This window comes from Hibiscus syriacus, unplaced genomic scaffold (genome assembly GCF_006381635.1).
Source record: "Hibiscus syriacus cultivar Baekdansim isolate YM2019G1 unplaced genomic scaffold, ASM638163v2 tig00110418_pilon, whole genome shotgun sequence".
Taxonomy (NCBI): domain Eukaryota; kingdom Viridiplantae; phylum Streptophyta; class Magnoliopsida; order Malvales; family Malvaceae; genus Hibiscus; species Hibiscus syriacus.
Window position 1 is genome coordinate 1,417,296 of NW_024062730.1, and position 11,951 is coordinate 1,429,246.

The following is an 11,951-nucleotide window of genomic DNA, read 5'->3' on the forward strand; positions in this document are numbered from 1 at the left end:
ACATAAGGAATGAAATGAACATGTGACATATGAATATGAAATCATATGAAAAGTGATATGAACTACGTGAATATAAGCTGTATGATTACATGTTCATGTGAAGGTGAATTACATGAAAATATGCTACATGTAAAGGAACCATGTGATTATATAAATATGTGAAATGACCTAAATGATAATGCCCTTGTTATGTGTCACGAGAGCTAGGAGTATAGTTGGCATGCCAATAGTCGAGGGTCTATGCAGTCATTTGGGACATATATGTATTCTTTGGAACATTTATGGGGTCTTTTGAGACACTTATTTGGTCCTTGGTATATGTATATGGTTCTTAAGGAATTTCTATATGGTCCTTATGGACATTTTATATGGCATTTCGGTGTATTTCTACGCGTCACTTCGGTGCAATTATACGTGGCACTTTGGTGCATTTATACGAGCTGTGGTGACATCATATATGTGCACAACCTCTATGTACTGACATACCTTAAGTTCTCACATATGTACATGGGATAATAAAAGAGATGAGAGAAAAGAATCTTGTATGATGTGCATGTAGCTTGGTTAAGAAGAATAGATATAAGAACAAATGGTTAAAAGATCAAGAATGAAAATAAGATTAATAAAGAGATAAAAATCAACATTAAATGTGACTTATATGCTTTTGTGCTATGAATTGTAGTACATAATTTATACGATGATATGTAGATTGTATGATTAAATGAGTCATATGTTGGTTAAAATGTTAGATATAAGAGGATATGTTTAAGTAACATAGATGATAATAATATTGATAATGAAATAAGGCTAAGGATGGAAATGATGAGTAATGAGTATATGTGTTCATGTTCTTATATATATAATGATATATTGCAGTTGTGTTATGGGTTAATGTATATGTGAATAAGTATAAATGAGTATTTGATGATATAAGAATTTGTTATAAGATATAGGATATGAACATAGGTGATAGTATGAATAAGATATGAGTGATATGATATGATAGCAGTAATTATTCATGTATGATTACAAGTTATAGTTTACATTATATATTTAATTGCCTCACTAAGTCATAGACTTAGCGCGTGATTATTTCACACGTAGGTTATAGAAGAGAGAAGAGAATCTAAGAGGAGCAAGATAGGTTAGCATATTCCTTACAATGTTCAGATCAGAAAAGAAATGTTTAATATGTATTTGATTCTTTTAGATATAGTTGACATGTAATATAAACGATTTGAATAGCATATGCTCTGATAAGTTTGTAAACTTTTATGATGAGATAATATGAAGTTTTTTTTACGAGAAATTTCTCATTACTCTTAAATAAGTAAAAGTTTTAAAAGTTGATGTGATACCTCGGACTCGGATCCGAGTTGGATACGGGTTGGGGGTGATACAATAAGCATGTGGAGTAGATATCATGTGGGGTAGGGCTTTTATTTTCGTGATTGTTTTGATTATTATATTTACCTCACTAACTCTTTTCATTTTTATTCTCTATCATTTTATTTTCATCATTTGCATCATTCAAAAGAGGTGTTGATCCACCAAAAACGTGTTCGTTAAACATAAATAATTTGCATTAATGGACAAAGGGATTATAATACAAGAGATGAAAAGCTCAGAAGTCTCGCTATGGTCAAAGAATGCTCAGAATGGATTGGGATTTACACTGTGTACACCAAAATCAACTTTTTGAGCTGGCAAGGGTTGCAGGAGCAAGACGAGACAAAAGGTTATTGACCTGAAAAGTCCTTTCGAAGACAACAAAAACAAAATGGCAAAGCGATAGTTGAAACTAGAGACCACTATTGACAAATTCCAAAAGTAAGCAGATAAACTTCAGATAGTTCCTATCGATGGAGGGCTCCAATGGCGCTTTCGTTAGGAATAGGCTCAGCAGAGAGTAAAAGCCGGAGATGCAGTCATTCGAGACTTTTTGGAGCAAGTAGCTCGTCATTTGCAAAATTTAGCCAGAGAAGCCAGAACTGTTCGATAGGGTATTTAACCGGTGATAGAAAAGGCGAAAGATGAATCAACCTGTCAGAAGCGGTCCAGGGTCTATTTCTTTCAAATATTTTTTTTCTCATAAGACGTAACACTTTTGTCCCCAATAAGGATTATTTATAATAACAGACACACTTTTGGATTAATGCATTGAACATTGCATGCATCATGCATTTAGACATATTTTGCATTTTTATTATTTTCATTTCTTTACATTCGCATTAACTTACAAAAGAATGTCTCCTCAAAAAAAGGAACAAATACGGGATATACCACCTCATACATTGGACACTCCCTATCCACATAACACCCGCTCAAAAAAAAAGAAGATGGAAGCCAGAATTGCTCAAATCGAGGAAAACATGTTGAAGCTACAGAGAGAGCTAGAAGACAAGATAAACCAGAGTAGTTGAAATACTATGGATACAATCACAAAGAGCCAAGAGTCCTTGGTTGATCAGTTTTTTGAAAAGTTAGTTGGCCTACATCAGACAAATGCACCTGGGGCAGGTTCATTGGAAGGGGTAACTATGTCACTTACCCCACAAGTGGTTGTCTCACCTTGAATCTTACCAGAACTTCAAGGGGACTCATCCACTGTAAAAGTGAAGACCCCATCTACTACAAAGATACAGACTGATGTATCTAACCCTGAGAACTGAGTTATTACCATATACCATATTTGGACGAAGAAGACAAAGCAAAGAATATGGAGAAAAAAATTAAAATGCTGGAAGACCAAATGAAGTTGGTTAAAGGGGACAATGATTATTATGGAATAGATGCATTAGAGCTTAACCTGATCCCGGATTTGGTGCTTCCACCAAAGTTTAAAGTCTCTAAGTTCGAGAAATTTGACGGGAATAGTTGCCCCTCAACCCACATCACTATGTTCTATCAGAAAATGACATGATATGTGGGAAATGATCAACTTTTAATCCACTGTTTCTAGGAAAGTATGTCCGGTTCAACTATCTGGTGGTACAATCAGCTGAACCAAACTCATATCAAGACATGAAAAGGCTTAGCCAAGTCTTTCTTGGAGCATTACAACTATACTAATGATATGAGACCAGACCGAGTAATGCTACAAAGCCTGGAGAAAAAGCATAACGAGAGTTTTCGACAATATGCACAGAGATTGAGAGATTTGGTTGTGCAAAGAAAACTAGGAAGCTGTTTGTACAGACCCTGAAGGCTCCTTACTTCTGGCACCTGGTTGCAATCACATCTGGAAATTTTGCTAACTTAGTTATGGACGGAGAAATGATAGAAATAACCATAAAGAAAGGAAAGATTGAATGAGGGGAGGTTAGTAAGAAACCTCCTATGCAGAAGAAGGATGGAGAGGTGAACAACATCAACACCTACAACAACAAAGGCGTTACGATCTCCAATCCAAAATCAAATATTATTGTACCATCAGGTACTTTTAGACAAGATTCAGGAGAACCTAGGAAGGAAAGGGAAATGGAACATTTTGATCATATTCCCATGACCTACAAAGAACTTTATCAATAACTTTTTGACACTCATGTAGTGCCACCTTACCCTGTGGAACCAATGAAGCCCCCTTACCCCAAGTGGTATAATGAGAATGCACATTGCGAATATCATGGTGGTGTCCCAGGGTACACTATCGAAAATTGTCTCGCATTCAAAAGGATTATGCAAAAAATACGAAATAAGAATTTGATTCAATTCAACAACTCAAGGGCACCGAATGTTGCCCAGAATCCTTTGCCTAATCACCAAGAAGGTGGGGTCAATACAATTATTGAGGAAAGAGTTGAGATTAACCTAGGGGAATCTTACCTAACTAATCTAGGGATTAGACCTCAAAATGTCTTTCGAGAAAAGACTCGCATCAATCCAATCCCAATGACATATGAGGAGTTGCTTCCAACACTAGTTGAGAAGAATCTTGTGACTCCAGTTCAATCCAAACCTAGAGAGGCCCCATATCTTGAATGCCATGATATTTACGCCATATGCAACTATCATATTGGGAGCACAGGGCACACCACTGAGAACTGTGGGGCATTGAAGCTTAAGGTCCAAAATCTGATCGATTCAGGGGCATTGACTTTTAATGTGTAATAGGGTATTCTGATCGAGAGTTGATTGGGGCATCCATCCGAAGTTTTGTTGTATTCTCATGCATGTCATCTTGTTTGAAATTGTTTTTCTTTTGTGCTTCTTATGTTTAAAAGTCACTTGATGTTCAAACATTTTAAATAAAATGCTTCTTTCTGAGGAAATGAGCAAATTTTAATACTGAATTCCTTGAATATCACCTTAATTAAAAGCTTTTTAATAATTGAGGTTGTAAATATTTGACAAATGACAAGATTGAACCTGCAAAAAAAGACCCCTTGATCCTAATTTAAAAGATACATCAGACAACATACCATTCTCTTGCAGGGACCAAGCTAGTTTTCTATTCTCATGAAGAGTCCATCAAGGGTTTCGCATTCATACATGTATTAAGAGAGGATAAAATGGGGCATCTAGTACCTAAAATATCAAAGCTAATTGGTTTCTACTTCTGTTAATGACGTTTAATGATGATCATGATCTTCTCAGATGGAATGGTCAAGTAGGTGAATCTAGTTTAGGTCAATTGCTTAAGAACTAAACTCTAACGATGAGATTTTCTGACCTTCAATAAACACCTAGACTATAATAGGTTCTCCTCAGCGAGCTTAAGAAATAGAATCCGGTTACCCAACAAAAAATAATAATATATATACAATAAAGCTGAGCTATTTCACTAAGGCAATTGGTTATAGAGGAAACTCGAAAACCCTAGCTTTATGAATATATTATATTCAAACCATCACATTGATCGAGTACCTGGAAATTCGGTGTATGCTCCACTGTGATTGTCAAGTCAAAGACTTTGTGACAATATGAATCCTTCAGCTAGACTGATAAAGGTGATTATAATATATATACAATAAGGCTTGAGTTATCCCTCTAGAGTAATTGGTTAAACACCCTGACTTTATGAATAAGATTCAGCTAGCCAGACAATGGCAAATTAAATCAAATTTACTAAATAAGGAGTTTCGGTGAATATGGACTAAGGGAGTTGAGGAACACCTGTTATAGTTGAATTCACATGAGCACTCAAAAATATTATTTTTAGACCGATATTTCTGCACTACCTTGACTAGGCGAGTCTACGAAGCTTGAAAAAATGTAAGATTTCAGACAAATGAAACAGAAGTGTTTTGAAAGGTCTAGCCATTGATCATGCTAGTTGTGTCATTTTGTTCGCCTCCAATCAAAATGCCAAATCAAGAAAGAAGGGCATGCCATGATCTTCACGATGACCGAATCAATGAAGCAAACCTTATAATTTAAATAGCCCACCTCTAAACCAACTTTTCGATCTTGATATTTGTCAAAGATTTGCAACTATTAAAGATTAAAAGAGCAGTTGATTCTTTTGATATCTAATGAACTCCTGTTTTATGAATTGCTTCAATTGTGAAATCTAGAATGAGACAATATTTTCTGAGATTCCTTTTGATATGTTTCAAAATTTTGAAAATTCAAAGGAATAAAAGAATTTTCAAACAAGATAAGTTCTCTGGAAGCATATCTTAGAATTCAACAAATATCTATTTGAAGCTCAAGATCGAAGTTAGGGCAAATGAAGCCAATTTTTGGGCAAAATTTAATGGGGTAAGGAAAACAAATTGTCTTAAGTTGAGGTTTGCAAGAGTACACCCTGGTGGAAATGAAGACAAACTGAGTCAGGGATAGAATAAAGTCTGCTCATACAACCATTCCCCTCACATATCAACATATACATCAACACATACATACATGACGCATGAAATTTGCATCTTTGCATTCATCATCATGTGCAATAAAGACCTTAATTTTCTCTCTCTTGAGGACAAATTCAATAAAACAACAAATAAATTTCATCTTGGCATCCATCATAACATCCAAGATAGTCAGTCAGAAATGCATCGTTTTGATCTTTCAGGAAATCAATGTTCGGAAATGACCAAATATCTCTAACTTGAAGAAACAAGGATTTGACCTCCTGAAGTCAGCAATCAGATCTTCTGAAGACATTTCCTCCACCAGCAAGAACGAGCAGACTATCGATCGCCTCTGAGATTATTTTTATCGAAACAAAGTGTCGTCTCGCTAGAGATAGCTTTTCTTGAAAATCAAAATTTTGTCTAGCTTGAGACAATTTTTATCAAAACAAATTGCATCTCGCTCGAGACAATTCTCCTTTGAGATGAAAATTTTGAATTTGTTTCACTTAAAATGAAGTTAATCTCACTTGAGATTGTTTTTCTTAAAACAAACTGTCTCACTTGAGACAGTCTTCCTTAAGATACAAACATTTGATATTGTTTTTACTCAAAACAAATTTCATCCCGCTTGAGATAATTCCCTCGGAACACAAATTTCAAAGTTGTTTTACTTGAAATATAATACATTTGAGATTGTTTCTCTTGAAAAAAATTTTGTCTCTCTTGAGACAGTTTCTCTTGAAACATAAAAACATTGAGATTATTTCCCTTGAAACATATTTTGTCTCTTTTGAGACATTTTCCCTTGAAACATATTTTGTCTCGCTTGAGACCGTTTCTCTTGAAACAAATTTTGTCTCAATCGAGACAGTTTCTTATTAAGCATAAAACTTTGAGATTGTTCCCTTGAAACAAGTTTTAGTTTCCTTGAGACTGTTTCTCATGAAACAACAACCAAACTTTAAGATGTTCCTCTTGAAACAAATCTCATTTTCTTTGAGATCGTTTCTCTTGAAACAAATCATATTTTCTTTGAGATTGTTTCTCATGAAACAACAAATAAATTTGAGATCGTTTCCCTTGAAACGAATTTTGTCTCTTATGAAACAACTTCTCTTGAAGCATCATCTGTGAGTCAGTTTCTCTTGAAACCATCATCCCTAATGATGGCCTACCATCCTCGTCACATAAAAACCATGTTATCATCCCTAATAATGGCCTACCGTCCTCATCACGTATGAACTATGTCATCCCTCGACCAGATCTCCTCATCACGTAGGAGCCGTGTTATCATCCCTAATGATGGCCTTCCATCCTCATCACGTAGGAACCGTGTCATCCCTCGACCAGATCTCCTCATCACGTAGGAGTCGTGTCAACCTTAGATAACCAGTCGTCCTCATCACGTAGGAACCGTGTTATCATCCTTAGACGATCCGAACTCTTTATTACGTATGAGCAATATCGTCCTCCAAATCAAACACTATCAAGTCTCAAAACAAAAAGAGGACCGGACAAAAACTGATTGTCTTTTTCATCTTTACCCTATTCTTGTTAACACAAGAATGTGCAAAGAGGGGCATCTGTAGGCACTAGTTTTTACCGAGCTTAAAAAATATTATTATTATTATTATTAACTATATTACATATATGTTTGCATGCCCAATTTACAAGACCCATTTACAGCCCAATACATCCAACAATCTCACCCAAGACCCAAATGGAGTCAACACAACAACTCAAGAGCATATCCAATACAGCAAACCGGGTCCAGACCACCAACCGAACTAACCCAGAACCATTTGATGTTGCATAGTGCTCTGCCCCACTGCCACTAGTCCCTGTTTCCTGCCACTCACAAGGAATAAATCATGAGATATTATATTCAAACATCACCACACAACAAGTGCTTAATATTTTATACTAGATATGTAAAAACAATAGTTATAAAAAGCCGAATCAAATGTAAGAAGTAGGGGATTCTCTCGATTTTTTTTCCAATAAAAATACAGTAGTTGAAACATATTTTCAGCAATCCAATTCTAAAATCAAAGGAAACAAAATTCCAAGGTTTTCTAGTAGGTTTTACGCTTTGTTTATGTGCTAACATTTTAAATTATAATTTCGTTCTTGGTGTTCATACATATCTTACGATTGCTTAAAGAAAATAAATAGATAGGGGTTCGAAAATTACCTTGCCGTCGGAGTAATCGTCGGGGTAGCAGTGTCGTTGGTGTGGAGTTGAGGTCGAGGGACCACCGCGCATGGTGGTCCAGTACTGGATTCTCGCCGGATGTGGGAAACATTGCAGGGAATGATGTTTGCATTTCGTGGTGTTTCTGACACCGTTTAGCTCGGACGAGAGGAGAGTGACCATCCATTTTTGGTGGCCATACGTCGCGGACCATGGTTCTTTGGAGAGCTGCTGTAATGGTGGTAAGCAAAATGAAGAAAATGTTAGGGATTAGGGGAGTATCGTGCAGATTGAAGAGAAAAAGGGAAAGAGAATTGCTTTTATTTTAATTTTGGGAAAATCATACGTTAACTCCTCCTTATTTCATAGCTTTTTGAGTTCTAGTCACTGATTTTAGTTTAATCCTATTTAGATCCCTTTCTTTCCCATGTGTTACATTTAAGTCATTATATTTAGGGTCAAATCACCTCTAAGTCCCCCTAGTCTAGCCATGTTTTAATATTATGATCATTATGTGCATTTGTTTTTATTTTGAACTCTATATTTTACTTAGTTTTAATTTAGTCATTAAACTGCTATGTTTTTATTTGAATTTAGTTACTGTCCTTCTAGTTTCTGTTAATACTATTTTTATCCTTTAAATTTTTGTTTGTATTATTTTGGTACTTTAAATTTCTGTTTTTATTTAATCCCTTAAATTTCTGTTTCTCTCTTGCAGCTCATTTCTAGAATTAATTTGATCCATGAATTTTAATCCTTTCCAATTATTTTAATTCAAAATTTCTTTCATTCCTTTCATATACTCTTTTTTATTTCGATTTTAATACTAACTCTTTGTTTTTGTTTGTTTTATTTTTTAACTTTATTTATGATATATTTTTAGAATAATTTTAACCAATCAAAGGTAAGTAATTTGAATTGAATATCTAAATTGAAATTTAAATTACAATTTTCGCAATTAAGACAATCGACAAATTAAACGGTACCGAAAGGGCAGTTCAAGGGTGCTAATCCCTTTTTTACTGTAACTGACTCCCAAATCTGACATATTTCTGGTAAAACGTAGATCAGGTAAGATGGTATCCGATCAACCTAAATTTTTTACGAAAAATAAATTATCGATGGCGACTCTTATATTTTATTCAAGTCGAAGTCAAATTCTGGGCCCACCCGAAAGATGATTTCGACAATATATTAGAGTTTATAAGGATGTTACATAAAGTCACAAAATATAAAAATTCAACTTAAAATTTTTATCAAATTAAATTTTATATTCAAATTCAAATATTTGAATATTCAAAAAGTGATCAGAACTTTCCAAATCAAATTTAGACCATAATTTTAGTAATTCAATTTTTTGAATATCTAAAAATTTAGACCGAATACTATCTAATACACGTCCCTAGATAGGATTATATGAGGTTAGTTTTAGGTTAGGCGTGAAGTAGAGCTGATAGTAGGTAGGCAAGTCGAACATATAAGAGAAATTTCCCCTATTCTATTGAAATGACTTTAAGGGTTTCATTATGTGTTTGTGTAATAGGATTTTTATCTTCTTCAACAACGTTTCTTTTGGGCATGGAGTTTGAATTGACGTGCTAAGTGCCAGGGACATCTCATTTCCATGAGATAACCCTGACAATAACTAGATGGTGGACCGAGTTAATGCAATCGTGAACAATGAAAAAGCTTGAAAAATGAAGATGGAGGGCATGTCAAGGTAATGGCCTCAGTTCAGACATTCCAACGCATACTGGTGTCATAACTGGTAAATTTCTTTAGCTCTTTAGGGAGAAGTGATCTAGTGTTGGGTCTCCACCATCCCCCTCACCCTGAGCTAGCATGTAGAGCTATCATGGTGTAACTGATCTTCTCCTAGGTTCATGAGGAACCTAGGTGTGTAAACATCAGGACCAAGTGGATGGTACGATGTCTCTCTAGGATGATACCTAGGGACGGTTTGGGGCCAGTGGGCCCCATATCATGCTCTTGGTTGAGGAGTGGGGTTGTCACCTAGCATTCGCTATGTCCCACGGGATCTCCCTTCCAAGAGTACTTGTGGCTTTGGGATTATATTATGGCGTGTGACTAATGTGTGGCTTTTCTGTTCGGACAGAATACTGTGGGATCGACTAACAAACTGAGGGATGATTCTTAGTCAATGTGACTTGGCTTCATGACGAGTTAATTCAAAGCATGAATCTATGTTGGGAAAGGCTGACTTGTCTGGGAGTTGTCCCATTCAAGTGTCGCATGACATAACAGCAGGGTCGAGACGTTATGTCTGTGACACTAAGCACGGAATCAGGACGACCCAGGATGGTAGATTAAGGTAAATATAAATAGTAGTAAAATAAATCAATCTATAATAATTAAGTTAAAATTTCAAAAATCATAAATTAAGGTTTAATTTACTTTGAAATTGAAAAAAATAAAAATGTTTAAATGAAACTAATGAAATTATTCCTTATTTTTATGAAATATCAAAATCAAAGGGATCTAAAAATATTTAAATTTAAAAATGGGAAATAAAGTTTAATTTATCTAATTTTAAAACTAATAGGTAGTCATTGAGTAATTAAACCTAAAATTTAAGAGAACTAAAACTTCTGTTTGATCGGTTAACCTGGTATTAATCGAATCTTGCTCATCTTACCATCCATGTACTTGAATAAAAAATAATAATTTGTGTTGGTACCAAACAGAGAAAACTTAATATAATCGAATCAGATTGTCTCAAATTGGTCTCTATCTATAATATGAAAGTTTCAAATGTCAATATTCATCTAACATCTAATGTATATGTATAATCTTAACCATTTTCAATCTCAACAAATTAATGTATATTAAATTAGAAAAGATCTAAACTTCAATTTTAGTTCCTTTAAGATGTAACAATGGTAACACATAATCTCACATATATTTTTCAGAGATCCCCACAGTTATTTTTGTAAAATATCAATGATCCTTAAGGTTATTTTTTGGGATCTCCACGATTATTCACACGGATACAGTTCGGTATAGCCATCCCCGTCCCCATCCCCATCCCCATTTGAGATTCGGGATAAAACTTCCCCTATTTCCATCCTCCTTGGTGAAAATTTCGGTTTTTCCTTATCCAGTCGGTTCGGATCCTCAAGGTTTTGGATTTCTCCCCCACCCGATTGCCACCCTAGTTTTAATTGGACAAGTTTGGACTATTTTGTCATCTTTAAACATGAAACAATTATACAATGTGTCAATAATAATTTTTTTGAATTTCCTTTTGTTAACATACAACACCCAAATTGTCGTCTTCAACTACATTTTCAGACTCAAGAGTTTCTTACGAGTCAGGCCTTCGTGTAGAATATCAGGTGTGTGTATATATACTCACTGGTTTTACAGTATTTCTTTGATTAATTGAAACACGTTTCTTCATTTTTGAAAAGGGAATTCGTGGCGCAAATGGTGAATTAGCTGCAGAGGAAGCATTTCCCAACTGTGAAACAGTTGCTTGCCAGCATTTCCATACAACTTTTCAAGTGATGAAATCCATATCTAGTTAAAGTATTTATGTTTTTCTTTTAATCTTTGTCCTGGTGAAATTGATATAACATGCTTTTTGATGTTAAAGTAGGCTGTTGAAAGGAGGATTGCAGATAGAGCAGTTATACCAATAGAGAATTCAATAGGAGGAAGCATCCATGGAAAGTACAACCTGTTGCTTCGCCACGATCTGCACCTGCTTCCTGTTTCCCGTTGCTTGCTTGCCAACCATGGCGTTAAGCTTCAAGATTTGAAAACGGTTCTCAGCCATCCTCAAGTAACATCCATCCTTCTTTATTCCTTTTTAACATCATTTCTCATTTAGGGTTTATCATTCATGTTCATATTTAGAATTTGAAGTTTGATTAAAATAGATATGGTCGTGAAGTCTAAATTTTGCACAAACTGCTTATCATATAATTTCTCCTACTTTA

The 11,951-nt window shown here is 34.9% G+C and overlaps 1 protein-coding gene and 1 long non-coding RNA gene across 2 annotated transcripts; one reads left to right on the forward strand and one right to left on the reverse strand.

Moving 5' to 3' along the window:
* Positions 1-7,462: 7,462 nt before the first annotated feature.
* LOC120124377 lies at positions 7,463-8,267 on the reverse strand. Its single transcript, XM_039143081.1, has 2 exons — positions 7,990-8,267; positions 7,463-7,643 (listed from the first exon to the last, which is right to left on the reverse strand). The coding sequence occupies exons 1-2, from the start codon at positions 8,170-8,172 to the stop codon at positions 7,476-7,478; spliced, it is 351 nt and encodes a 116-aa protein (XP_038999012.1). The 5' UTR covers positions 8,173-8,267; the 3' UTR covers positions 7,463-7,475.
* Positions 8,268-11,300: 3,033 nt separating this feature from the next.
* LOC120124389 lies at positions 11,301-11,704 on the forward strand. The gene is made up of 3 exons (XR_005516274.1): positions 11,301-11,345; positions 11,421-11,513; positions 11,609-11,704. It is a non-coding gene; the product is annotated as an uncharacterized LOC120124389 (long non-coding RNA).
* The last annotated feature ends 247 nt before the right edge of the window (positions 11,705-11,951 follow it).

Coding starts and splice junctions, on each gene's coding strand:
- LOC120124377 (XM_039143081.1), bottom strand. CDS start 8,172: ATGGTCACTCTCCTCTCGTCCGAGCTAAACGGTGTCAGAAACACCACG. Junction 7,644..7,989: donor ACGATTACTCCGACGGCAAG/GTAATTTTCGAA, acceptor TGTGAGTGGCAG/GAAACAGGGACTAGTGGCAG.